This window comes from Melanerpes formicivorus, unplaced genomic scaffold (assembly GCF_026170545.1).
Source record: "Melanerpes formicivorus ecotype bairdi unplaced genomic scaffold, bMelFor1.0.p_v2 SCAF_559, whole genome shotgun sequence".
In the NCBI taxonomy this organism is placed as follows: domain Eukaryota; kingdom Metazoa; phylum Chordata; class Aves; order Piciformes; family Picidae; genus Melanerpes; species Melanerpes formicivorus.
In genome coordinates this window covers 26,668-53,518 of record NW_027142911.1, presented here as the reverse complement: position 1 = coordinate 53,518, position 26,851 = coordinate 26,668, and the positions used below count along the sequence as shown (strand labels likewise).

General features: G+C 43.0%; 1 protein-coding gene across 1 annotated transcript; it reads left to right on the top strand.

Annotated features, from left to right (window-relative positions):
• Window positions 1-21,465: 21,465 nt before the first annotated feature.
• LOC137460366 (uncharacterized) lies at window positions 21,466-23,219 on the top strand. The gene has a single exon (XM_068170752.1). It carries the CDS (start codon window positions 21,924-21,926, stop codon window positions 23,217-23,219), a length of 1,296 nt encoding a protein of 431 aa, XP_068026853.1. The 5' UTR covers window positions 21,466-21,923.
• The last annotated feature ends 3,632 nt before the right edge of the window (window positions 23,220-26,851 follow it).

The following is a 26,851-nucleotide window of genomic DNA, read 5'->3' as shown; positions in this document are numbered from 1 at the left end:
GCGAAACTAATGAAAACATTGTTGGGGTAAAACCTAAAGGGAAAGACCTAGCACCAAATCCAATTTGCCATCTGATCTAACTTCTGGAGGCAGTCAAAATGATCCTTAGAATTCTTCCCTACCTTATTCCTGTGCTGAGATACAGGCTGCTCCAACCTGCTGTAAAATGCTTGATTTCGAGAGTGAGCGAAACTAATGAAAACATTGTTGGGGTAAAACCTAAAGGGAAAGACCTAGCACCAAATCCAATTTGCCATCTGATCTAACTTCTGGAGGCAGTCAAAATGATCCTTAGAATTCTTCCCTACCTTATTCCTGTGCTGAGATACAGGCTGCTCCAACCTGCTGTAAAATGCTTGATTTCGAGAGTGAGCGAAACTAATGAAAACATTGTTGGGGTAAAACCTAAAGGGAAAGACCTAGCACCAAATCCAATTTGCCATCTGATCTAACTTCTGGAGGCAGTCAAAATGAGCCTTAGAATTCTTCCCTACCTTATTCCTGTGCTGAGATACAGGCTGCTCCAACCTGCTGTAAAATGCTTGATTTCGAGAGTGAGCGAAACTAATGAAAACATTGTTGGGGTAAAACCTAAAGGGAAAGACCTAGCACCAAATCCAATTTGCCATCTGATCTAACTTCTGGAGGCAGTCAAAATGATCCTTAGAATTCTTCCCTACCTTATTCCTGTGCTGAGATACAGGCTGCTCCAACCTGCTGTAAAATGCTTGATTTCGAGAGTGAGCGAAACTAATGAAAACATTGTTGGGGTAAAACCTAAAGGGAAAGACCTAGCACCAAATCCAATTTGCCATCTGATCTAACTTCTGGAGGCAGTCAAAATGAGCCTTAGAATTCTTCCCTACCTTATTCCTGTGCTGAGATACAGGCTGCTCCAACCTGCTGTAAAATGCTTGATTTCGAGAGTGAGCGAAACTAATGAAAACATTGTTGGGGTAAAACCTAAAGGGAAAGACCTAGCACCAAATCCAATTTGCCATCTGATCTAACTTCTGGAGGCAGTCAAAATGATCCTTAGAATTCTTCCCTACCTTATTCCTGTGCTGAGATACAGGCTGCTCCAACCTGCTGTAAAATGCTTGATTTCAAGTGTGAGCGAAACCAATGAAAACATTGTTGGGGTAAAACCTAAAGGGAAAGACCTAGCACCAAATCCAATTTGCCATCTGATCTAACTTCTGGAGGCAGTCAAAATGAGCCTTAGAATTCTTCCCTACCTTATTCCTGTGCTGAGATACAGGCTGCTCCAACCTGCTGTAAAATGCTTGATTTCGAGAGTGAGCGAAACTAATGAAAACATTGTTGGGGTAAAACCTAAAGGGAAAGACCTAGCACCAAATCCAATTTGCCATCTGATCTAACTTCTGGAGGCAGTCAAAATGAGCCTTAGAATTCTTCCCTACCTTATTCCTGTGCTGAGATGCAGGCTGCTCCAACCTGCTGTAAAATGCTTGATTTCGAGAGTGAGCGAAACTAATGAAAACATTGTTGGGGTAAAACCTAAAGGGAAAGACCTAGCACCAAATCCAATTTGCCATCTGATCTAACTTCTGGAGGCAGTCAAAATGATCCTTAGAATTCTTCCCTACCTTATTCCTGTGCTGAGATACAGGCTGCTCCAACCTGCTGTAAAATGCTTGATTTCGAGAGTGAGCGAAACTAATGAAAACATTGTTGGGGTAAAACCTAAAGGGAAAGACCTAGCACCAAATCCAATTTGCCATCTGATCTAACTTCTGGAGGCAGTCAAAATGATCCTTAGAATTCTTCCCTACCTTATTCCTGTGCTGAGATACAGGCTGCTCCAACCTGCTGTAAAATGCTTGATTTCGAGAGTGAGCGAAACTAATGAAAACATTGTTGGGGTAAAACCTAAAGGGAAAGACCTAGCACCAAATCCAATTTGCCATCTGATCTAACTTCTGGAGGCAGTCAAAATGAGCCTTAGAATTCTTCCCTACCTTATTCCTGTGCTGAGATACAGGCTGCTCCAACCTGCTGTAAAATGCTTGATTTCGAGAGTGAGCGAAACTAATGAAAACATTGTTGGGGTAAAACCTAAAGGGAAAGACCTAGCACCAAATCCAATTTGCCATCTGATCTAACTTCTGGAGGCAGTCAAAATGATCCTTAGAATTCTTCCCTACCTTATTCCTGTGCTGAGATACAGGCTGCTCCAACCTGCTGTAAAATGCTTGATTTCGAGAGTGAGCGAAACTAATGAAAACATTGTTGGGGTAAAACCTAAAGGGAAAGACCTAGCACCAAATCCAATTTGCCATCTGATCTAACTTCTGGAGGCAGTCAAAATGAGCCTTAGAATTCTTCCCTACCTTATTCCTGTGCTGAGATACAGGCTGCTCCAACCTGCTGTAAAATGCTTGATTTCGAGAGTGAGCGAAACTAATGAAAACATTGTTGGGGTAAAACCTAAAGGGAAAGACCTAGCACCAAATCCAATTTGCCATCTGATCTAACTTCTGGAGGCAGTCAAAATGATCCTTAGAATTCTTCCCTACCTTATTCCTGTGCTGAGATACAGGCTGCTCCAACCTGCTGTAAAATGCTTGATTTCGAGAGTGAGCGAAACCAATGAAAACATTGTTGGGGTAAAACCTAAAGGGAAAGACCTAGCACCAAATCCAATTTGCCATCTGATCTAACTTCTGGAGGCAGTCAAAATGAGCCTTAGAATTCTTCCCTACCTTATTCCTGTGCTGAGATACAGGCTGCTCCAACCTGCTGTAAAATGCTTGATTTCGAGAGTGAGCGAAACTAATGAAAACATTGTTGGGGTAAAACCTAAAGGGAAAGACCTAGCACCAAATCCAATTTGCCATCTGATCTAACTTCTGGAGGCAGTCAAAATGAGCCTTAGAATTCTTCCCTACCTTATTCCTGTGCTGAGATGCAGGCTGCTCCAACCTGCTGTAAAATGCTTGATTTCGAGAGTGAGCGAAACTAATGAAAACATTGTTGGGGTAAAACCTAAAGGGAAAGACCTAGCACCAAATCCAATTTGCCATCTGATCTAACTTCTGGAGGCAGTCAAAATGATCCTTAGAATTCTTCCCTACCTTATTCCTGTGCTGAGATACAGGCTGCTCCAACCTGCTGTAAAATGCTTGATTTCGAGAGTGAGCGAAACTAATGAAAACATTGTTGGGGTAAAACCTAAAGGGAAAGACCTAGCACCAAATCCAATTTGCCATCTGATCTAACTTCTGGAGGCAGTCAAAATGAGCCTTAGAATTCTTCCCTACCTTATTCCTGTGCTGAGATACAGGCTGCTCCAACCTGCTGTAAAATGCTTGATTTCGAGAGTGAGCGAAACTAATGAAAACATTGTTGGGGTAAAACCTAAAGGGAAAGACCTAGCACCAAATCCAATTTGCCATCTGATCTAACTTCTGGAGGCAGTCAAAATGATCCTTAGAATTCTTCCCTACCTTATTCCTGTGCTGAGATACAGGCTGCTCCAACCTGCTGTAAAATGCTTGATTTCGAGAGTGAGCGAAACTAATGAAAACATTGTTGGGGTAAAACCTAAAGGGAAAGACCTAGCACCAAATCCAATTTGCCATCTGATCTGACTTCTGGAGGCAGTCAAAATGATCCTTAGAATTCTTCCCTACCTTATTCCTGTGCTGAGATACAGGCTGCTCCAACCTGCTGTAAAATGCTTGATTTCGAGAGTGAGCGAAACTAATGAAAACATTGTTGGGGTAAAACCTAAAGGGAAAGACCTAGCACCAAATCCAATTTGCCATCTGATCTAACTTCTGGAGGCAGTCAAAATGAGCCTTAGAATTCTTCCCTACCTTATTCCTGTGCTGAGATACAGGCTGCTCCAACCTGCTGTAAAATGCTTGATTTCGAGAGTGAGCGAAACTAATGAAAACATTGTTGGGGTAAAACCTAAAGGGAAAGACCTAGCACCAAATCCAATTTGCCATCTGATCTAACTTCTGGAGGCAGTCAAAATGAGCCTTAGAATTCTTCCCTACCTTATTCCTGTGCTGAGATACAGGCTGCTCCAACCTGCTGTAAAATGCTTGATTTCGAGAGTGAGCGAAACTAATGAAAACATTGTTGGGGTAAAACCTAAAGGGAAAGACCTAGCACCAAATCCAATTTGCCATCTGATCTAACTTCTGGAGGCAGTCAAAATGAGCCTTAGAATTCTTCCCTACCTTATTCCTGTGCTGAGATACAGGCTGCTCCAACCTGCTGTAAAATGCTTGATTTCGAGAGTGAGCGAAACTAATGAAAACATTGTTGGGGTAAAACCTAAAGGGAAAGACCTAGCACCAAATCCAATTTGCCATCTGATCTAACTTCTGGAGGCAGTCAAAATGAGCCTTAGAATTCTTCCCTACCTTATTCCTGTGCTGAGATACAGGCTGCTCCAACCTGCTGTAAAATGCTTGATTTCGAGAGTGAGCGAAACTAATGAAAACATTGTTGGGGTAAAACCTAAAGGGAAAGACCTAGCACCAAATCCAATTTGCCATCTGATCTAACTTCTGGAGGCAGTCAAAATGATCCTTAGAATTCTTCCCTACCTTATTCCTGTGCTGAGATACAGGCTGCTCCAACCTGCTGTAAAATGCTTGATTTCGAGAGTGAGTGAAACTAATGAAAACATTGTTGGGGTAAAACCTAAAGGGAAAGACCTAGCACCAAATCCAATTTGCCATCTGATCTAACTTCTGGAGGCAGTCAAAATGAGCCTTAGAATTCTTCCCTACCTTATTCCTGTGCTGAGATACAGGCTGCTCCAACCTGCTGTAAAATGCTTGATTTCGAGAGTGAGCGAAACTAATGAAAACATTGTTGGGGTAAAACCTAAAGGGAAAGACCTAGCACCAAATCCAATTTGCCATCTGATCTAACTTCTGGAGGCAGTCAAAATGAGCCTTAGAATTCTTCCCTACCTTATTCCTGTGCTGAGATACAGGCTGCTCCAACCTGCTGTAAAATGCTTGATTTCGAGAGTGAGCGAAACTAATGAAAACATTGTTGGGGTAAAACCTAAAGGGAAAGACCTAGCACCAAATCCAATTTGCCATCTGATCTAACTTCTGGAGGCAGTCAAAATGATCCTTAGAATTCTTCCCTACCTTATTCCTGTGCTGAGATACAGGCTGCTCCAACCTGCTGTAAAATGCTTGATTTTGAGAGTGAGCGAAACTAATGAAAACATTGTTGGGGTAAAACCTAAAGGGAAAGACCTAGCACCAAATCCAATTTGCCATCTGATCTAACTTCTGGAGGCAGTCAAAATGATCCTTAGAATTCTTCCCTACCTTATTCCTGTGCTGAGATACAGGCTGCTCCAACCTGCTGTAAAATGCTTGATTTCGAGAGTGAGCGAAACTAATGAAAACATTGTTGGGGTAAAACCTAAAGGGAAAGACCTAGCACCAAATCCAATTTGCCATCTGATCTAACTTCTGGAGGCAGTCAAAATGAGCCTTAGAATTCTTCCCTACCTTATTCCTGTGCTGAGATACAGGCTGCTCCAACGTGCTGTAAAATGCTTGATTTCGAGAGTGAGCGAAACTAATGAAAACATTGTTGGGGTAAAACCTAAAGGGAAAGACCTAGCACCAAATCCAATTTGCCATCTGATCTAACTTCTGGAGGCAGTCAAAATGATCCTTAGAATTCTTCCCTACCTTATTCCTGTGCTGAGATACAGGCTGCTCCAACCTGCTGTAAAATGCTTGATTTCGAGAGTGAGCGAAACTAATGAAAACATTGTTGGGGTAAAACCTAAAGGGAAAGACCTAGCACCAAATCCAATTTGCCATCTGATCTAACTTCTGGAGGCAGTCAAAATGAGCCTTAGAATTCTTCCCTACCTTATTCCTGTGCTGAGATACAGGCTGCTCCAACCTGCTGTAAAATGCTTGATTTCGAGAGTGAGCGAAACTAATGAAAACATTGTTGGGGTAAAACCTAAAGGGAAAGACCTAGCACCAAATCCAATTTGCCATCTGATCTAACTTCTGGAGGCAGTCAAAATGAGCCTTAGAATTCTTCCCTACCTTATTCCTGTGCTGAGATACAGGCTGCTCCAACCTGCTGTAAAATGCTTGATTTCGAGAGTGAGCGAAACTAATGAAAACATTGTTGGGGTAAAACCTAAAGGGAAAGACCTAGCACCAAATCCAATTTGCCATCTGATCTAACTTCTGGAGGCAGTCAAAATGATCCTTAGAATTCTTCCCTACCTTATTCCTGTGCTGAGATACAGGCTGCTCCAACCTGCTGTAAAATGCTTGATTTCGAGAGTGAGCGAAACTAATGAAAACATTGTTGGGGTAAAACCTAAAGGGAAAGACCTAGCACCAAATCCAATTTGCCATCTGATCTAACTTCTGGAGGCAGTCAAAATGATCCTTAGAATTCTTCCCTACCTTATTCCTGTGCTGAGATACAGGCTGCTCCAACCTGCTGTAAAATGCTTGATTTCGAGAGTGAGCGAAACTAATGAAAACATTGTTGGGGTAAAACCTAAAGGGAAAGACCTAGCACCAAATCCAATTTGCCATCTGATCTAACTTCTGGAGGCAGTCAAAATGAGCCTTAGAATTCTTCCCTACCTTATTCCTGTGCTGAGATACAGGCTGCTCCAACCTGCTGTAAAATGCTTGATTTCGAGAGTGAGCGAAACTAATGAAAACATTGTTGGGGTAAAACCTAAAGGGAAAGACCTAGCACCAAATCCAATTTGCCATCTGATCTAACTTCTGGAGGCAGTCAAAATGAGCCTTAGAATTCTTCCCTACCTTATTCCTGTGCTGAGATACAGGCTGCTCCAACCTGCTGTAAAATGCTTGATTTCGAGAGTGAGCGAAACTAATGAAAACATTGTTGGGGTAAAACCTAAAGGGAAAGACCTAGCACCAAATCCAATTTGCCACCTGATCTAACTTCTGGAGGCAGTCAAAATGAGCCTTAGAATTCTTCCCTACCTTATTCCTGTGCTGAGATACAGGCTGCTCCAACCTGCTGTAAAATGCTTGATTTCGAGAGTGAGCGAAACTAATGAAAACATTGTTGGGGTAAAACCTAAAGGGAAAGACCTAGCACCAAATCCAATTTGCCATCTGATTTAACTTCTGGAGGCAGTCAAAATGATCCTTAGAATTCTTCCCTACCTTATTCCTGTGCTGAGATACAGGCTGCTCCAACCTGCTGTAAAATGCTTGATTTCGAGAGTGAGCGAAACTAATGAAAACATTGTTGGGGTAAAACCTAAAGGGAAAGACCTAGCACCAAATCCAATTTGCCATCTGATCTAACTTCTGGAGGCAGTCAAAATGAGCCTTAGAATTCTTCCCTACCTTATTCCTGTGCTGAGATACAGGCTGCTCCAACCTGCTGTAAAATGCTTGATTTCGAGAGTGAGCGAAACTAATGAAAACATTGTTGGGGTAAAACCTAAAGGGAAAGACCTAGCACCAAATCCAATTTGCCATCTGATCTAACTTCTGGAGGCAGTCAAAATGAGCCTTAGAATTCTTCCCTACCTTATTCCTGTGCTGAGATACAGGCTGCTCCAACCTGCTGTAAAATGCTTGATTTCGAGAGTGAGCGAAACTAATGAAAACATTGTTGGGGTAAAACCTAAAGGGAAAGACCTAGCACCAAATCCAATTTGCCATCTGATCTAACTTCTGGAGGCAGTCAAAATGAGCCTTAGAATTCTTCCCTACCTTATTCCTGTGCTGAGATACAGGCTGCTCCAACCTGCTGTAAAATGCTTGATTTCGAGAGTGAGCGAAACTAATGAAAACATTGTTGGGGTAAAACCTAAAGGGAAAGACCTAGCACCAAATCCAATTTGCCATCTGATCTAACTTCTGGAGGCAGTCAAAATGAGCCTTAGAATTCTTCCCTACCTTATTCCTGTGCTGAGATACAGGCTGCTCCAACCTGCTGTAAAATGCTTGATTTCGAGAGTGAGCGAAACTAATGAAAACATTGTTGGGGTAAAACCTAAAGGGAAAGACCTAGCACCAAATCCAATTTGCCATCTGATCTAACTTCTGGAGGCAGTCAAAATGAGCCTTAGAATTCTTCCCTACCTTATTCCTGTGCTGAGATACAGGCTGCTCCAACCTGCTGTAAAATGCTTGATTTCGAGAGTGAGCGAAACTAATGAAAACATTGTTGGGGTAAAACCTAAAGGGAAAGACCTAGCACCAAATCCAATTTACCATCTGATCTAACTTCTGGAGGCAGTCAAAATGATCCTTAGAATTCTTCCCTACCTTATTCCTGTGCTGAGATACAGGCTGCTCCAACCTGCTGTAAAATGCTTGATTTCGAGAGTGAGCGAAACTAATGAAAACATTGTTGGGGTAAAACCTAAAGGGAAAGACCTAGCACCAAATCCAATTTGCCACCTGATCTAACTTCTGGAGGCAGTCAAAATGATCCTTAGAATTCTTCCCTACCTTATTCCTGTGCTGAGATACAGGCTGCTCCAACCTGCTGTAAAATGCTTGATTTCGAGAGTGAGCGAAACTAATGAAAACATTGTTGGGGTAAAACCTAAAGGGAAAGACCTAGCACCAAATCCAATTTGCCATCTGATCTAACTTCTGGAGGCAGTCAAAATGATCCTTAGAATTCTTCCCTACCTTATTCCTGTGCTGAGATACAGGCTGCTCCAACCTGCTGTAAAATGCTTGATTTCGAGAGTGAGCGAAACTAATGAAAACATTGTTGGGGTAAAACCTAAAGGGAAAGACCTAGCACCAAATCCAATTTGCCATCTGATCTAACTTCTGGAGGCAGTCAAAATGATCCTTAGAATTCTTCCCTACCTTATTCCTGTGCTGAGATACAGGCTGCTCCAACCTGCTGTAAAATGCTTGATTTCGAGAGTGAGTGAAACTAATGAAAACATTGTTGGGGTAAAACCTAAAGGGAAAGACCTAGCACCAAATCCAATTTGCCACCTGATCTAACTTCTGGAGGCAGTCAAAATGAGCCTTAGAATTCTTCCCTACCTTATTCCTGTGCTGAGATACAGGCTGCTCCAACCTGCTGTAAAATGCTTGATTTCGAGAGTGAGCGAAACTAATGAAAACATTGTTGGGGTAAAACTTAAAGGGAAAGACCTAGCACCAAATCCAATTTGCCATCTGATCTAACTTCTGGAGGCAGTCAAAATGAGCCTTAGAATTCTTCCCTACCTTATTCCTGTGCTGAGATACAGGCTGCTCCAACCTGCTGTAAAATGCTTGATTTCGAGAGTGAGCGAAACTAATGAAAACATTGTTGGGGTAAAACCTAAAGGGAAAGACCTAGCACCAAATCCAATTTGCCATCTGATCTAACTTCTGGAGGCAGTCAAAATGATCCTTAGAATTCTTCCCTACCTTATTCCTGTGCTGAGATACAGGCTGCTCCAACCTGCTGTAAAATGCTTGATTTCGAGAGTGAGCGAAACTAATGAAAACATTGTTGGGGTAAAACCTAAAGGGAAAGACCTAGCACCAAATCCAATTTGCCATCTGATCTAACTTCTGGAGGCAGTCAAAATGAGCCTTAGAATTCTTCCCTACCTTATTCCTGTGCTGAGATACAGGCTGCTCCAACCTGCTGTAAAATGCTTGATTTCGAGAGTGAGCGAAACTAATGAAAACATTGTTGGGGTAAAACCTAAAGGGAAAGACCTAGCACCAAATCCAATTTGCCATCTGATCTAACTTCTGGAGGCAGTCAAAATGAGCCTTAGAATTCTTCCCTACCTTATTCCTGTGCTGAGATACAGGCTGCTCCAACCTGCTGTAAAATGCTTGATTTCGAGAGTGAGCGAAACTAATGAAAACATTGTTGGGGTAAAACCTAAAGGGAAAGACCTAGCACCAAATCCAATTTGCCATCTGATCTAACTTCTGGAGGCAGTCAAAATGAGCCTTAGAATTCTTCCCTACCTTATTCCTGTGCTGAGATACAGGCTGCTCCAACCTGCTGTAAAATGCTTGATTTCGAGAGTGAGTGAAACTAATGAAAACATTGTTGGGGTAAAACTTAAAGGGAAAGACCTAGCACCAAATCCAATTTGCCATCTGATCTAACTTCTGGAGGCAGTCAAAATGAGCCTTAGAATTCTTCCCTACCTTATTCCTGTGCTGAGATACAGGCTGCTCCAACCTGCTGTAAAATGCTTGATTTCGAGAGTGAGCGAAACTAATGAAAACATTGTTGGGGTAAAACCTAAAGGGAAAGACCTAGCACCAAATCCAATTTGCCATCTGATCTAACTTCTGGAGGCAGTCAAAATGATCCTTAGAATTCTTCCCTACCTTATTCCTGTGCTGAGATACAGGCTGCTCCAACCTGCTGTAAAATGCTTGATTTCGGAGAGTGAGCGAAACTAATGAAAACATTGTTGGGGTAAAACCTAAAGGGAAAGACCTAGCACCAAATCCAATTTGCCATCTGATCTAACTTCTGGAGGCAGTCAAAATGAGCCTTAGAATTCTTCCCTACCTTATTCCTGTGCTGAGATACAGGCTGCTCCAACCTGCTGTAAAATGCTTGATTTCGAGAGTGAGCGAAACTAATGAAAACATTGTTGGGGTAAAACCTAAAGGGAAAGACCTAGCACCAAATCCAATTTGCCATCTGATCTAACTTCTGGAGGCAGTCAAAATGATCCTTAGAATTCTTCCCTACCTTATTCCTGTGCTGAGATACAGGCTGCTCCAACCTGCTGTAAAATGCTTGATTTCGAGAGTGAGCGAAACTAATGAAAACATTGTTGGGGTAAAACCTAAAGGGAAAGACCTAGCACCAAATCCAATTTGCCATCTGATCTAACTTCTGGAGGCAGTCAAAATGAGCCTTAGAATTCTTCCCTACCTTATTCCTGTGCTGAGATACAGGCTGCTCCAACCTGCTGTAAAATGCTTGATTTCGAGAGTGAGTGAAACTAATGAAAACATTGTTGGGGTAAAACCTAAAGGGAAAGACCTAGCACCAAATCCAATTTGCCATCTGATCTAACTTCTGGAGGCAGTCAAAATGAGCCTTAGAATTCTTCCCTACCTTATTCCTGTGCTGAGATACAGGCTGCTCCAACCTGCTGTAAAATGCTTGATTTCGAGAGTGAGCGAAACTAATGAAAACATTGTTGGGGTAAAACCTAAAGGGAAAGACCTAGCACCAAATCCAATTTGCCATCTGATCTAACTTCTGGAGGCAGTCAAAATGATCCTTAGAATTCTTCCCTACCTTATTCCTGTGCTGAGATACAGGCTGCTCCAACCTGCTGTAAAATGCTTGATTTCGAGAGTGAGCGAAACTAATGAAAACATTGTTGGGGTAAAACCTAAAGGGAAAGACCTAGCACCAAATCCAATTTGCCATCTGATCTAACTTCTGGAGGCAGTCAAAATGATCCTTAGAATTCTTCCCTACCTTATTCCTGTGCTGAGATACAGGCTGCTCCAACCTGCTGTAAAATGCTTGATTTCGAGAGTGAGCGAAACTAATGAAAACATTGTTGGGGTAAAACCTAAAGGGAAAGACCTAGCACCAAATCCAATTTGCCATCTGATCTAACTTCTGGAGGCAGTCAAAATGAGCCTTAGAATTCTTCCCTACCTTATTCCTGTGCTGAGATACAGGCTGCTCCAACCTGCTGTAAAATGCTTGATTTCGAGAGTGAGCGAAACTAATGAAAACATTGTTGGGGTAAAACCTAAAGGGAAAGACCTAGCACCAAATCCAATTTGCCATCTGATCTAACTTCTGGAGGCAGTCAAAATGAGCCTTAGAATTCTTCCCTACCTTATTCCTGTGCTGAGATACAGGCTGCTCCAACCTGCTGTAAAATGCTTGATTTCGAGAGTGAGCGAAACTAATGAAAACATTGTTGGGGTAAAACCTAAAGGGAAAGACCTAGCACCAAATCCAATTTGCCATCTGATCTAACTTCTGGAGGCAGTCAAAATGAGCCTTAGAATTCTTCCCTACCTTATTCCTGTGCTGAGATACAGGCTGCTCCAACCTGCTGTAAAATGCTTGATTTCGAGAGTGAGCGAAACTAATGAAAACATTGTTGGGGTAAAACCTAAAGGGAAAGACCTAGCACCAAATCCAATTTGCCATCTGATCTAACTTCTGGAGGCAGTCAAAATGAGCCTTAGAATTCTTCCCTACCTTATTCCTGTGCTGAGATACAGGCTGCTCCAACCTGCTGTAAAATGCTTGATTTCGAGAGTGAGCGAAACTAATGAAAACATTGTTGGGGTAAAACCTAAAGGGAAAGACCTAGCACCAAATCCAATTTGCCATCTGATCTAACTTCTGGAGGCAGTCAAAATGAGCCTTAGAATTCTTCCCTACCTTATTCCTGTGCTGAGATACAGGCTGCTCCAACCTGCTGTAAAATGCTTGATTTCGAGAGTGAGCGAAACTAATGAAAACATTGTTGGGGTAAAACCTAAAGGGAAAGACCTAGCACCAAATCCAATTTGCCACCTGATCTAACTTCTGGAGGCAGTCAAAATGATCCTTAGAATTCTTCCCTACCTTATTCCTGTGCTGAGATACAGGCTGCTCCAACCTGCTGTAAAATGCTTGATTTCGAGAGTGAGCGAAACTAATGAAAACATTGTTGGGGTAAAACCTAAAGGGAAAGACCTAGCACCAAATCCAATTTGCCATCTGATCTAACTTCTGGAGGCAGTCAAAATGATCCTTAGAATTCTTCCCTACCTTATTCCTGTGCTGAGATACAGGCTGCTCCAACCTGCTGTAAAATGCTTGATTTCGAGAGTGAGCGAAACTAATGAAAACATTGTTGGGGTAAAACCTAAAGGGAAAGACCTAGCACCAAATCCAATTTGCCATCTGATCTAACTTCTGGAGGCAGTCAAAATGATCCTTAGAATTCTTCCCTACCTTATTCCTGTGCTGAGATACAGGCTGCTCCAACCTGCTGTAAAATGCTTGATTTCGAGAGTGAGTGAAACTAATGAAAACATTGTTGGGGTAAAACCTAAAGGGAAAGACCTAGCACCAAATCCAATTTGCCACCTGATCTAACTTCTGGAGGCAGTCAAAATGAGCCTTAGAATTCTTCCCTACCTTATTCCTGTGCTGAGATACAGGCTGCTCCAACCTGCTGTAAAATGCTTGATTTCGAGAGTGAGCGAAACTAATGAAAACATTGTTGGGGTAAAACTTAAAGGGAAAGACCTAGCACCAAATCCAATTTGCCATCTGATCTAACTTCTGGAGGCAGTCAAAATGAGCCTTAGAATTCTTCCCTACCTTATTCCTGTGCTGAGATACAGGCTGCTCCAACCTGCTGTAAAATGCTTGATTTCGAGAGTGAGCGAAACTAATGAAAACATTGTTGGGGTAAAACCTAAAGGGAAAGACCTAGCACCAAATCCAATTTGCCATCTGATCTAACTTCTGGAGGCAGTCAAAATGATCCTTAGAATTCTTCCCTACCTTATTCCTGTGCTGAGATACAGGCTGCTCCAACCTGCTGTAAAATGCTTGATTTCGAGAGTGAGCGAAACTAATGAAAACATTGTTGGGGTAAAACCTAAAGGGAAAGACCTAGCACCAAATCCAATTTGCCATCTGATCTAACTTCTGGAGGCAGTCAAAATGATCCTTAGAATTCTTCCCTACCTTATTCCTGTGCTGAGATACAGGCTGCTCCAACCTGCTGTAAAATGCTTGATTTCGAGAGTGAGCGAAACTAATGAAAACATTGTTGGGGTAAAACCTAAAGGGAAAGACCTAGCACCAAATCCAATTTGCCATCTGATCTAACTTCTGGAGGCAGTCAAAATGATCCTTAGAATTCTTCCCTACCTTATTCCTGTGCTGAGATACAGGCTGCTCCAACCTGCTGTAAAATGCTTGATTTCGAGAGTGAGCGAAACTAATGAAAACATTGTTGGGGTAAAACCTAAAGGGAAAGACCTAGCACCAAATCCAATTTGCCATCTGATCTAACTTCTGGAGGCAGTCAAAATGATCCTTAGAATTCTTCCCTACCTTATTCCTGTGCTGAGATACAGGCTGCTCCAACCTGCTGTAAAATGCTTGATTTCGAGAGTGAGCGAAACTAATGAAAACATTGTTGGGGTAAAACCTAAAGGGAAAGACCTAGCACCAAATCCAATTTGCCATCTGATCTAACTTCTGGAGGCAGTCAAAATGATCCTTAGAATTCTTCCCTACCTTATTCCTGTGCTGAGATACAGGCTTGCTCCAACCTGCTGTAAAATGCTTGATTTCGAGAGTGAGCGAAACTAATGAAAACATTGTTGGGGTAAAACCTAAAGGGAAAGACCTAGCACCAAATCCAATTTGCCATCTGATCTAACTTCTGGAGGCAGTCAAAATGATCCTTAGAATTCTTCCCTACCTTATTCCTGTGCTGAGATACAGGCTGATCCAACCTGCTGTAAAATGCTTGATTTCGAGAGTGAGCGAAACTAATGAAAACATTGTTGGGGTTAAAACCTAAAGGGAAAGACCTAGCACCAAATCCAATTTGCCATCTGATCTAACTTCTGGAGGCAGTCAAAATGAGCCTTAGAATTCTTCCCTACCTTATTCCTGTGCTGAGATACAGGCTGCTCCAACCTGCTGTAAAAATGCTTGATTTCGAGAGTGAGCGAAACTAATGAAAACATTGTTGGGGTAAAACCTAAAGGGAAAGACCTAGCACCAAATCCAATTTGCCATCTGATCTAACTTCTGGAGGCAGTCAAAATGAGCCTTAGAATTCTTCCCTACCTTATTCCTGTGCTGAGATACAGGCTGCTCCAACCTGCTGTAAAATGCTTGATTTCGAGAGTGAGCGAAACTAATGAAAACATTGTTGGGGTAAAACCTAAAGGGAAAGACCTAGCACCAAATCCAATTTGCCATCTGATCTAACTTCTGGAGGCAGTCAAAATGAGCCTTAGAATTCTTCCCTACCTTATTCCTGTGCTGAGATACAGGCTGCTCCAACCTGCTGTAAAATGCTTGATTTCGAGAGTGAGCGAAACTAATGAAAACATTGTTGGGGTAAAACCTAAAGGGAAAGACCTAGCACCAAATCCAATTTGCCATCTGATCTAACTTCTGGAGGCAGTCAAAATGATCCTTAGAATTCTTCCCTACCTTATTCCTGTGCTGAGATACAGGCTGCTCCAGCCTGCTGTAAAATGCTTGATTTCGAGAGTGAGCGAAACTAATGAAAACATTGTTGGGGTAAAACCTAAAGGGAAAGACCTAGCACCAAATCCAATTTGCCATCTGATCTAACTTCTGGAGGCAGTCAAAATGAGCCTTAGAATTCTTCCCTACCTTATTCCTGTGCTGAGATACAGGCTGCTCCAACCTGCTGTAAAATGCTTGATTTCGAGAGTGAGCGAAACTAATGAAAACATTGTTGGGGTAAAACCTAAAGGGAAAGACCTAGCACCAAATCCAATTTGCCATCTGATCTAACTTCTGGAGGCAGTCAAAATGAGCCTTAGAATTCTTCCCTACCTTATTCCTGTGCTGAGATACAGGCTGCTCCAACCTGCTGTAAAATGCTTGATTTCGAGAGTGAGCGAAACTAATGAAAACATTGTTGGGGTAAAACCTAAAGGGAAAGACCTAGCACCAAATCCAATTTGCCATCTGATCTAACTTCTGGAGGCAGTCAAAATGAGCCTTAGAATTCTTCCCTACCTTATTCCTGTGCTGAGATACAGGCTGCTCCAACCTGCTGTAAAATGCTTGATTTCGAGAGTGAGCGAAACTAATGAAAACATTGTTGGGGTAAAACCTAAAGGGAAAGACCTAGCACCAAATCCAATTTGCCATCTGATCTAACTTCTGGAGGCAGTCAAAATGATCCTTAGAATTCTTCCCTACCTTATTCCTGTGCTGAGATACAGGCTGCTCCAACCTGCTGTAAAATGCTTGATTTCGAGAGTGAGCGAAACTAATGAAAACATTGTTGGGGTAAAACCTAAAGGGAAAGACCTAGCACCAAATCCAATTTGCCATCTGATCTAACTTCTGGAGGCAGTCAAAATGATCCTTAGAATTCTTCCCTACCTTATTCCTGTGCTGAGATACAGGCTGATCCAACCTGCTGTAAAATGCTTGATTTCGAGAGTGAGCGAAACTAATGAAAACATTGTTGGGGTAAAACCTAAAGGGAAAGACCTAGCACCAAATCCAATTTGCCATCTGATCTAACTTCTGGAGGCAGTCAAAATGAGCCTTAGAATTCTTCCCTACCTTATTCCTGTGCTGAGATACAGGCTGCTCCAACCTGCTGTAAAAATGCTTGATTTCGAGAGTGAGCGAAACTAATGAAAACATTGTTGGGGTAAAACCTAAAGGGAAAGACCTAGCACCAAATCCAATTTGCCATCTGATCTAACTTCTGGAGGCAGTCAAAATGAGCCTTAGAATTCTTCCCTACCTTATTCCTGTGCTGAGATACAGGCTGCTCCAACCTGCTGTAAAATGCTTGATTTCGAGAGTGAGCGAAACTAATGAAAACATTGTTGGGGTAAAACCTAAAGGGAAAGACCTAGCACCAAATCCAATTTGCCATCTGATCTAACTTCTGGAGGCAGTCAAAATGAGCCTTAGAATTCTTCCCTACCTTATTCCTGTGCTGAGATACAGGCTGCTCCAACCTGCTGTAAAATGCTTGATTTCGAGAGTGAGCGAAACTAATGAAAACATTGTTGGGGTAAAACCTAAAGGGAAAGACCTAGCACCAAATCCAATTTGCCATCTGATCTAACTTCTGGAGGCAGTCAAAATGATCCTTAGAATTCTTCCCTACCTTATTCCTGTGCTGAGATACAGGCTGCTCCAGCCTGCTGTAAAATGCTTGATTTCGAGAGTGAGCGAAACTAATGAAAACATTGTTGGGGTAAAACCTAAAGGGAAAGACCTAGCACCAAATCCAATTTGCCATCTGATCTAACTTCTGGAGGCAGTCAAAATGAGCCTTAGAATTCTTCCCTACCTTATTCCTGTGCTGAGATACAGGCTGCTCCAACCTGCTGTAAAATGCTTGATTTCGAGAGTGAGCGAAACTAATGAAAACATTGTTGGGGTAAAACCTAAAGGGAAAGACCTAGCACCAAATCCAATTTGCCATCTGATCTAACTTCTGGAGGCAGTCAAAATGAGCCTTAGAATTCTTCCCTACCTTATTCCTGTGCTGAGATACAGGCTGCTCCAACCTGCTGTAAAATGCTTGATTTCGAGAGTGAGCGAAACTAATGAAAACATTGTTGGGGTAAAACCTAAAGGGAAAGACCTAGCACCAAATCCAATTTGCCATCTGATCTAACTTCTGGAGGCAGTCAAAATGAGCCTTAGAATTCTTCCCTACCTTATTCCTGTGCTGAGATACAGGCTGCTCCAACCTGCTGTAAAATGCTTGATTTCGAGAGTGAGCGAAACTAATGAAAACATTGTTGGGGTAAAACCTAAAGGGAAAGACCTAGCACCAAATCCAATTTGCCATCTGATCTAACTTCTGGAGGCAGTCAAAATGAGCCTTAGAATTCTTCCCTACCTTATTCCTGTGCTGAGATACAGGCTGCTCCAACCTGCTGTAAAATGCTTGATTTCGAGAGTGAGCGAAACTAATGAAAACATTGTTGGGGTAAAACCTAAAGGGAAAGACCTAGCACCAAATCCAATTTGCCATCTGATCTAACTTCTGGAGGCAGTCAAAATGAGCCTTAGAATTCTTCCCTACCTTATTCCTGTGCTGAGATACAGGCTGCTCCAACCTGCTGTAAAATGCTTGATTTCGAGAGTGAGCGAAACTAATGAAAACATTGTTGGGGTAAAACCTAAAGGGAAAGACCTAGCACCAAATCCAATTTGCCATCTGATCTAACTTCTGGAGGCAGTCAAAATGAGCCTTAGAATTCTTCCCTACCTTATTCCTGTGCTGAGATACAGGCTGCTCCAACCTGCTGTAAAATGCTTGATTTCGAGAGTGAGCGAAACTAATGAAAACATTGTTGGGGTAAAACCTAAAGGGAAAGACCTAGCACCAAATCCAATTTGCCATCTGATCTAACTTCTGGAGGCAGTCAAAATGAGCCTTAGAATTCTTCCCTACCTTATTCCTGTGCTGAGATACAGGCTGCTCCAACCTGCTGTAAAATGCTTGATTTCGAGAGTGAGCGAAACTAATGAAAACATTGTTGGGGTAAAACCTAAAGGGAAAGACCTAGCACCAAATCCAATTTGCCATCTGATCTAACTTCTGGAGGCAGTCAAAATGAGCCTTAGAATTCTTCCCTACCTTATTCCTGTGCTGAGATACAGGCTGCTCCAACCTGCTGTAAAATGCTTGATTTCGAGAGTGAGCGAAACTAATGAAAACATTGTTGGGGTAAAACCTAAAGGGAAAGACCTAGCACCAAATCCAATTTGCCATCTGATCTAACTTCTGGAGGCAGTCAAAATGAGCCTTAGAATTCTTCCCTACCTTATTCCTGTGCTGAGATACAGGCTGCTCCAACCTGCTGTAAAATGCTTGATTTCGAGAGTGAGCGAAACTAATGAAAACATTGTTGGGGTAAAACCTAAAGGGAAAGACCTAGCACCAAATCCAATTTACCATCTGATCTAACTTCTGGAGGCAGTCAAAATGATCCTTAGAATTCTTCCCTACCTTATTCCTGTGCTGAGATACAGGCTGCTCCAACCTGCTGTAAAATGCTTGATTTCGAGAGTGAGCGAAACTAATGAAAACATTGTTGGGGTAAAACCTAAAGGGAAAGACCTAGCACCAAATCCAATTTGCCACCTGATCTAACTTCTGGAGGCAGTCAAAATGAGCCTTAGAATTCTTCCCTACCTTATTCCTGTGCTGAGATACAGGCTGCTCCAACCTGCTGTAAAATGCTTGATTTCGAGAGTGAGCGAAACTAATGAAAACATTGTTGGGGTAAAACCTAAAGGGAAAGACCTAGCACCAAATCCAATTTGCCATCTGATCTAACTTCTGGAGGCAGTCAAAATGATCCTTAGAATTCTTCCCTACCTTATTCCTGTGCTGAGATACAGGCTGCTCCAACCTGCTGTAAAATGCTTGATTTCGAGAGTGAGCGAAACTAATGAAAACATTGTTGGGGTAAAACCTAAAGGGAAAGACCTAGCACCAAATCCAATTTGCCATCTGATCTAACTTCTGGAGGCAGTCAAAATGATCCTTAGAATTCTTCCCTACCTTATTCCTGTGCTGAGATACAGGCTGCTCCAACCTGCTGTAAAATGCTTGATTTCGAGAGTGAGTGAAACTAATGAAAACATTGTTGGGGTAAAACCTAAAGGGAAAGACCTAGCACCAAATCCAATTTGCCACCTGATCTAACTTCTGGAGGCAGTCAAAATGAGCCTTAGAATTCTTCCCTACCTTATTCCTGTGCTGAGATACAGGCTGCTCCAACCTGCTGTAAAATGCTTGATTTCGAGAGTGAGCGAAACTAATGAAAACATTGTTGGGGTAAAACTTAAAGGGAAAGACCTAGCACCAAATCCAATTTGCCATCTGATCTAACTTCTGGAGGCAGTCAAAATGATCCTTAGAATTCTTCCCTACCTTATTCCTGTGCTGAGATACAGGCTGCTCCAACCTGCTGTAAAATGCTTGATTTCGAGAGTGAGTGAAACTAATGAAAACATTGTTGGGGTAAAACCTAAAGGGAAAGACCTAGCACCAAATCCAATTTGCCACCTGATCTAACTTCTGGAGGCAGTCAAAATGAGCCTTAGAATTCTTCCCTACCTTATTCCTGTGCTGAGATACAGGCTGCTCCAACCTGCTGTAAAATGCTTGATTTCGAGAGTGAGCGAAACTAATGAAAACATTGTTGGGGTAAAACTTAAAGGGAAAGACCTAGCACCAAATCCAATTTGCCATCTGATCTAACTTCTGGAGGCAGTCAAAATGAGCCTTAGAATTCTTCCCTACCTTATTCCTGTGCTGAGATACAGGCTGCTCCAACCTGCTGTAAAATGCTTGATTTCGAGAGTGAGCGAAACTAATGAAAACATTGTTGGGGTAAAACCTAAAGGGAAAGACCTAGCACCAAATCCAATTTGCCATCTGATCTAACTTCTGGAGGCAGTCAAAATGAGCCTTAGAATTCTTCCCTACCTTATTCCTGTGCTGAGATACAGGCTGCTCCAACCTGCTGTAAAATGCTTGATTTCGAGAGTGAGCGAAACTAATGAAAACATTGTTGGGGTAAAACCTAAAGGGAAAGACCTAGCACCAAATCCAATTTGCCATCTGATCTAACTTCTGGAGGCAGTCAAAATGATCCTTAGAATTCTTCCCTACCTTATTCCTGTGCTGAGATACAGGCTGCTCCAACCTGCTGTAAAATGCTTGATTTCGAGAGTGAGCGAAACTAATGAAAACATTGTTGGGGTAAAACCTAAAGGGAAAGACCTAGCACCAAATCCAATTTGCCATCTGATCTAACTTCTGGAGGCAGTCAAAATGATCCTTAGAATTCTTCCCTACCTTATTCCTGTGCTGAGATACAGGCTGATCCAACCTGCTGTAAAATGCTTGATTTCGAGAGTGAGCGAAACTAATGAAAACATTGTTGGGGTAAAACCTAAAGGGAAAGACCTAGCACCAAATCCAATTTGCCATCTGATCTAACTTCTGGAGGCAGTCAAAATGAGCCTTAGAATTCTTCCCTACCTTATTCCTGTGCTGAGATACAGGTGTGGAAGACGAGAAGTTTGTCTCTCTTAATGTAAATCAACAAAGATAAACTGATAGCAGAGCCACTGGAAATCTCTTTCTGACTTTCTCCTTCTAATTCCTTCCCTCCTCTCTCCCTCTCTCTCTCTCTCTCTCTCTCCATTTTCTCCCTCTCCCTTCTTATGTCCACTTTATCTAATAAATAGTCTAGCTGTTGATACTTTGGCCTCGTTTGTGCCTTTAATTTCACAACACGGGAATATTTAAAAGAACTGTGTCTCCGGACCGAGACATCTAATGTCTCCGGACCTTGACATTTAAATGGCGTAGTCGGCAGGATTCCCGTGCAGTGAAAAGTATCACAGCAAAATTATTGCATTTCTGAGAACCCCGAAATGTGTGTGTGTGCCTGAGACGTACTTTTAGTACGAAGCGAGAGTGGAGTCCAGATTCGCGTTTCCACTCGCCCGCGAGGGAAGTGGCCGGAGAAGGACGAAGCGAAATTTTCAGAGAGACTGTGTGGGAGTTCTCAAAAGCTTTAAATGTGTGTGCTTTCTCGGGGAAGATTATCCGGGGTACAACTGTTGGTTTTATAGTGTGACCTCCTCGAGAATCCTCTGTACCCTGCTTTAAATTTGTGTGTGCATTCCCGGGGAAGATTATCTGGGGTACAACTGTTGAGTTTATAGTGTGACCTCCCCGAGAATTCTCAGTACCCTCTTTTAGGAAACCCAGTGTTGGTGATATTTGTAAAGTGTGGCTTTCCCGAGAAGCCCAGTATTGCAGCAAAAGTTGAGAAACTTCTGCCGGTGTGTGTTCGCTCAGGGAAACAGAGTAACTCTTCCCTAAGAATCACAAGGTTGTTATCCTAGTGTAACAAAAAAAAAAAATTGAGGTACAAAAGCTAAGAAGCTTTTGCAAGTGTGGGTTCACTCAGGGAAATAGTGTGACTTCCTTGAGAAGCCCAAGTTGTTGTTGTTTTTTCTTGTGTGTGACCTCTCCTGGGAAATCTATTGTGCATTTTTTCCTGGAGAAGATTATTTTGGAGTAAGCCTTTTAAAAGTGTACGTTTTTCCAGGGAAGATTTTGCTGGTACAAACAGTGTTTTGATCTGACTTCCCCGCGAAACTTAGTGCCCTATTAAGAAATGCTTTCTGAAACAAAAGAGATGGCCGGGAGTGAGAAGCTTTTTAACCTTTTAGAAGTTCACGGTGCCCGCCCATCTGTACAGGTACTTGACTGGGCCCGTGAAAATTGGCATAATTTCCAGAGTGTGGCTGATAGAATTGTGGCCCTGCAGAAAGATGCACGAGCAAAAGCCGGGAAAGGCAAAGGTTTTATTTGTGCGGTTTTAGGTGCCTGTTTAGCCGCCTCAGTGAAGGAGAAAGATGAATGGCATGAACAGGAGAATATAACTATTTCCTCTTTGCAGGACTTAGTTTCGTCACTACAAAGCCATGTTGCCACTTTGAAAGACGTAGTGGCAGATCTTAAAATTCAATTGGAAAAGGAGAGGAGGCAAAATTCGTATTTGGACTCAAAAGAGGGTGTGAATTACTTGGAGTCTGCCCCCATATATCCTCGGGCAGAATTGACAGCGGCTAAGGAAGCTGCTGCGCATATCAGACCTCTCATTAAAACTGAAGTTTTATATGAGGATGGGGAGGTTACCCCCACTATCACAACCAAAGAAACACCTTTCTCCTCAACTGAATTGGCCAAAATTCGTAAAGAATTTGCACGCTCTGCTGGGGAATCTGAGGTGGAATATGTCTGGCGAGTTTCAAAAACTGGAGGTGATCAGATTCTGTTAACAGAAGCTGAAGCCATGGGCTATTGGGGTGATAATGTTTTTCTAACTACAAAAAACAGAAGTGGACCCTGGAGTCTTACGCAAAGAGCTGCCTATTGGGCAGGGGGGTTTGATCCAAAAGAGAGGGGTGAACCCCTAATTCTGCGGGGAGGGATGAATCAGATAATGGAGAATGTGCAAAAGGCTGCATGCCTGCAGATGATATATGAAAGGGAACTAAAACATCATTTTGAATCCCCTCTTTCTCTCCTGGTAGACGCAAACAGAATGACTGCCCTGGTTAGGGGCCTCCCTGACTCGCTTAAAATAAGAGGCATCCAGCTCCAAAAAGAAATAGCTGATACCCCAATTTCCTCCAGGATGCAGGCTGCTCTAAGACATAATTTAGCACACGGAGGCAGCCAGCCTGACTTGAAACCATGGACGTGGGAGGAGGTCGGAAGGGAGTTATTAGACTATGCCAGGCAATATAGTATCCCTGAAGAAATTAAAAAAACTGACCCTAGGGGCTTGAGGCATGTAAAACTGAACCACTTGCCCTCAAGTCCCCAGGGGTTTAACCGTGCCCCCAGCCGGCTTGGAACAGGGGGCAGGGAACACACAAATACCCGGCAATATTGGTGGAACTAAAAATATCCCCAAAGAAGTGATAGATGGGCTAAACACAAAACAATTAGAAGTGATTGTGAAGAACTGGCCTGAGCCCAATCAGAAAATTGAGCCCACTGCACCCCCCTTAATAGACCTGTCTGAGGAGAATAAAGGCATGCCTTCTTTTCAGCCTCAGGGAAACTGAAGTCTTCACCCCCCAATGGTGGGCGGAGGGGTGAAGGGTGGATGTATATTCGTCAGCTCACCGAAAATGGCCAGGGCGATTTACTAATCACTGGCATTGTAGGACCAAAACAAATTCCTATTACATTTTTAGTAGACACCGGGGCTCAGATCTCAGCTATTAAAACGAAGGATGCTACTGATTGTGGAGTGGTGCCCTCCAAACAAAAATTGCTGGTAGCAGACGCCCTGGGTCAAACCCATGCACAGGCATTAGCAACCATCCGGTTACGCTTGCCGGGGGAAGATAAGGACACTAAGGTGTCAATGGTCGTAGGGGAGTTTCCAACTAACCTCCTAGGGCTTGACGTTTTAAAAGGGAAAACCTGGTCAGACAACAAAGGGCGAAAATGGTCTTTTGGGTCTCCCATAATGAGCATTCGGCTGCTGAAAGCCGTACCTCTCCTACCTCACTCAAAGCTGACAAATGTTAAACCTTATCCTATACCTCTGGGAGCTAAAGAAGGAATAGTGCCTGTACTGGAGGACTTAAAAAAACAGGGCATTGTAGTTCCCACCCACTCTGCTTTCAATTCCCCAGTTTGGCCTGTACGAAAGCCTAATGGGACATGGAGGCTGACCATTGATTACCGCAGGCTTAATGCCAATACTGAACCACTAACAGCTGCAGTGCCAAATATTGCTGAACTCATAGCTACAATACAGGAGAAAGCACACTCGATTATGGGTACAGTGGATGTGAAAGATATGTTTTTTATGGTCCCGCTGCAACCTGAGGACCAAGACCGCTTTGCTTTTACATGGGGTGGTCAACAATTCACATTCACACGTCTCCCACAGGGATTTAAGCACTCACCCACTTTTGCCCACCATGCGCTGGCACAGGAACTGGAAAAGGTCCAACTAGAGCCAGGGGTCAGTGTTTACCAATATATTGATGACATTCTGGTAGCAGGAGAAGATATTGAAGGGGTACGAGTAACCCAGGATAATATAATTTCACATCTAGAAAATTTGGGGCTGAGAATACCACCTGAGAAAGTACAGACGCCCTCAAGTGAAGTGAAGTTTTTGGGAATCTGGTGGAAGGGGGGAATGACCTGTATTCCACCAGACACCCTTTCCTCCCTGGACCAGATCAAAATGCCAGAATCCAAAAAGGATTTGCAACATGCACTAGGATTACTTGTGTTTTGGAGGAAACATATTCCTGATTTTTCAATTATTGCAAGACCCCTATATGATTTGTTACGCAAAGGCGTTCAGTGGCAGTGGGAAGAGCCCCACGAAGAAGCATTACAGCTGCTAATATTTGAAGCCACTGCCCACCAAGCTCTTGGTCCTATTCACCCTACTGACCCTGTGCACATTGAATGGGGATTTGCTAAGTCTGGCTTATCAGTACACTTATGGCAAAAGGGTCCAGAAGCCCCTGTCAGACCAATTTCATTTTACAGTCGTAGTTTTAAGGATGCAGAAAAAAGATACACGGTGTGGGAAAAGGGTTTGTTTGTGGTTAGTTTAGCCCTGCGGGAAGCTGAGAAGACCATTAAACAGCAACAAATAGTACTTAGAGGCCCATTCAAAGTAATTAAGACAATTCTGGCAGGAACACCACCACCTGAAGGGGTGGCCCAAAGAGCCTCTGTGAGGAAATGGTATGCCCAGATAGAGCACTACTGTGACATCTTTTCAGTATCTGAGGGAACCACCAAAATGTTGACCTTCCAGGAGGAAATGGGTCCAGACTGGGAGGCTAACAAACCGTCCTCCGTAATACAAATAGCACCTACATTCTCTGGACAGATACTGAATGCATGGTTCACAGACGCCTCCTCTAAGCGGGAAGGGAAGACCTGGAAGTACAGATCTGTGGCACTCAGTGTGGATACCAATGAACAGATAATTACTGAAGGGGAAGGTAGTGCTCAAGTGGGGGAGTTGATTGCAGTCTGGAGTGTTTTTCAGCATGAGGCTGAATCTACTTCTCCTGTCCACATCTATACTGACTCCTATGCTGTATTTAAGGGCTGTACTGAATGGATACTCTTCTGGGAGGAGAATGACTGGGAAGTTAATAGAATACCTGTATGGCAGAAGGAGAAATGGCAAGATATTCTGGCCATTGCTAAAAAGGGAAAATTCGCAGTGGGATGGGTGGCCTCCCACCAAGAGGATGGTTCCTCTGCTAGCCAATGGAATGGCAGAGCAGATGAACTAGCCAGATTGGCTCCCCTGCAAAACACCCAAATAACAGAAAATTGGGAACGGTTGCTAGAATGGCTGCATGTGAAAAGAAAACACTCTGGAATAAAAGATCTGTATTGTGAGGCCCAAGCAAGGGGTTGGCCAGTTAGCAGAGAAGAGTGCAAGACTTGTGTCTCTGCTTGTGACCAATGCCGCACCCGTTTGGAAAGACACCCTCTGGAAAATGACCCCCTGCACCTAAGAGAGGGGAAAGGGCTGTGGGAAGCTTGGCAAGTGGACTATATTGGCCCTTTCCGAAAATCAGAAGGGAAGCAATATGTGTTGGTCGGGGTAGAAATAGTGTCAGGATTGGTCTCGGCTGAGGCATTTGCCAGAGCAACTGGGGAAAACACAGTAAAGGCACTGAAGGGGTGGTTTGGTACATTCCCTAAACCACAGTCCATCCAATCAGACAATGGTTCCCACTTCACTGCCAAAACAGTTCAAGAGTGGGCAACCCAGGAAGGAATTACTTGGGTATATCATACCCCCTATTACCCACAAGCAAATGGAATCGTGGAACGAACCAACGGTCTGTTAAAACGCTTTCTTAAACCTCATATGCCAGGATGGGCTGAGCGGCTAAGGGAAGCATTGACCAGTGTTAATTGCCGTTGGGGGGTAAACGGATGCCCAAAAATTACAGCCTTTTGCCCCAAAGCCCCAGAAATCATACCAACCATACTTGAGCATTCCAAATCTCCCTCATACTCTCCAGGCCAACCAGTTTTGGTTGAACTCCCCACTGTGGGAACAATACCCCTGGTACTCGAAACTCCAATTAATAAATATACCTGGAGGGCAAAAGATGCTCATGGAAAAGAATTCAAGATTAATACAAGGTGGATTATTCCATCTTTCTAATAATAACTATCTACCGGTTCCCTACAATGGACCGAGTCCGTTTTCTTTTTTTTTTTCTTCTAGGTGAAAGACCCGAGGTCTGCCTTAGAGAACCTGTGGAGCTGTTGATCATCTGCATTGATCATCTGCATGACCTTCTGGGAAACTGCTTTATCCATGTGATATTCCCTATGATATGAACAAGATGTTTGTCTTTCTATTTTGGTGTACCCTTGGAGCATTAACCCTTGATATTTCTGCATCTGCCCCCTCAGACCCTAATGAGGGGTTTCTTGTAACCAATCTATTCATGCAGCTGGCAGAAGAAGTGTCCTCTGTGTACAACCTTACGAACTGTTGGGTGTGTGGTGGGCCGC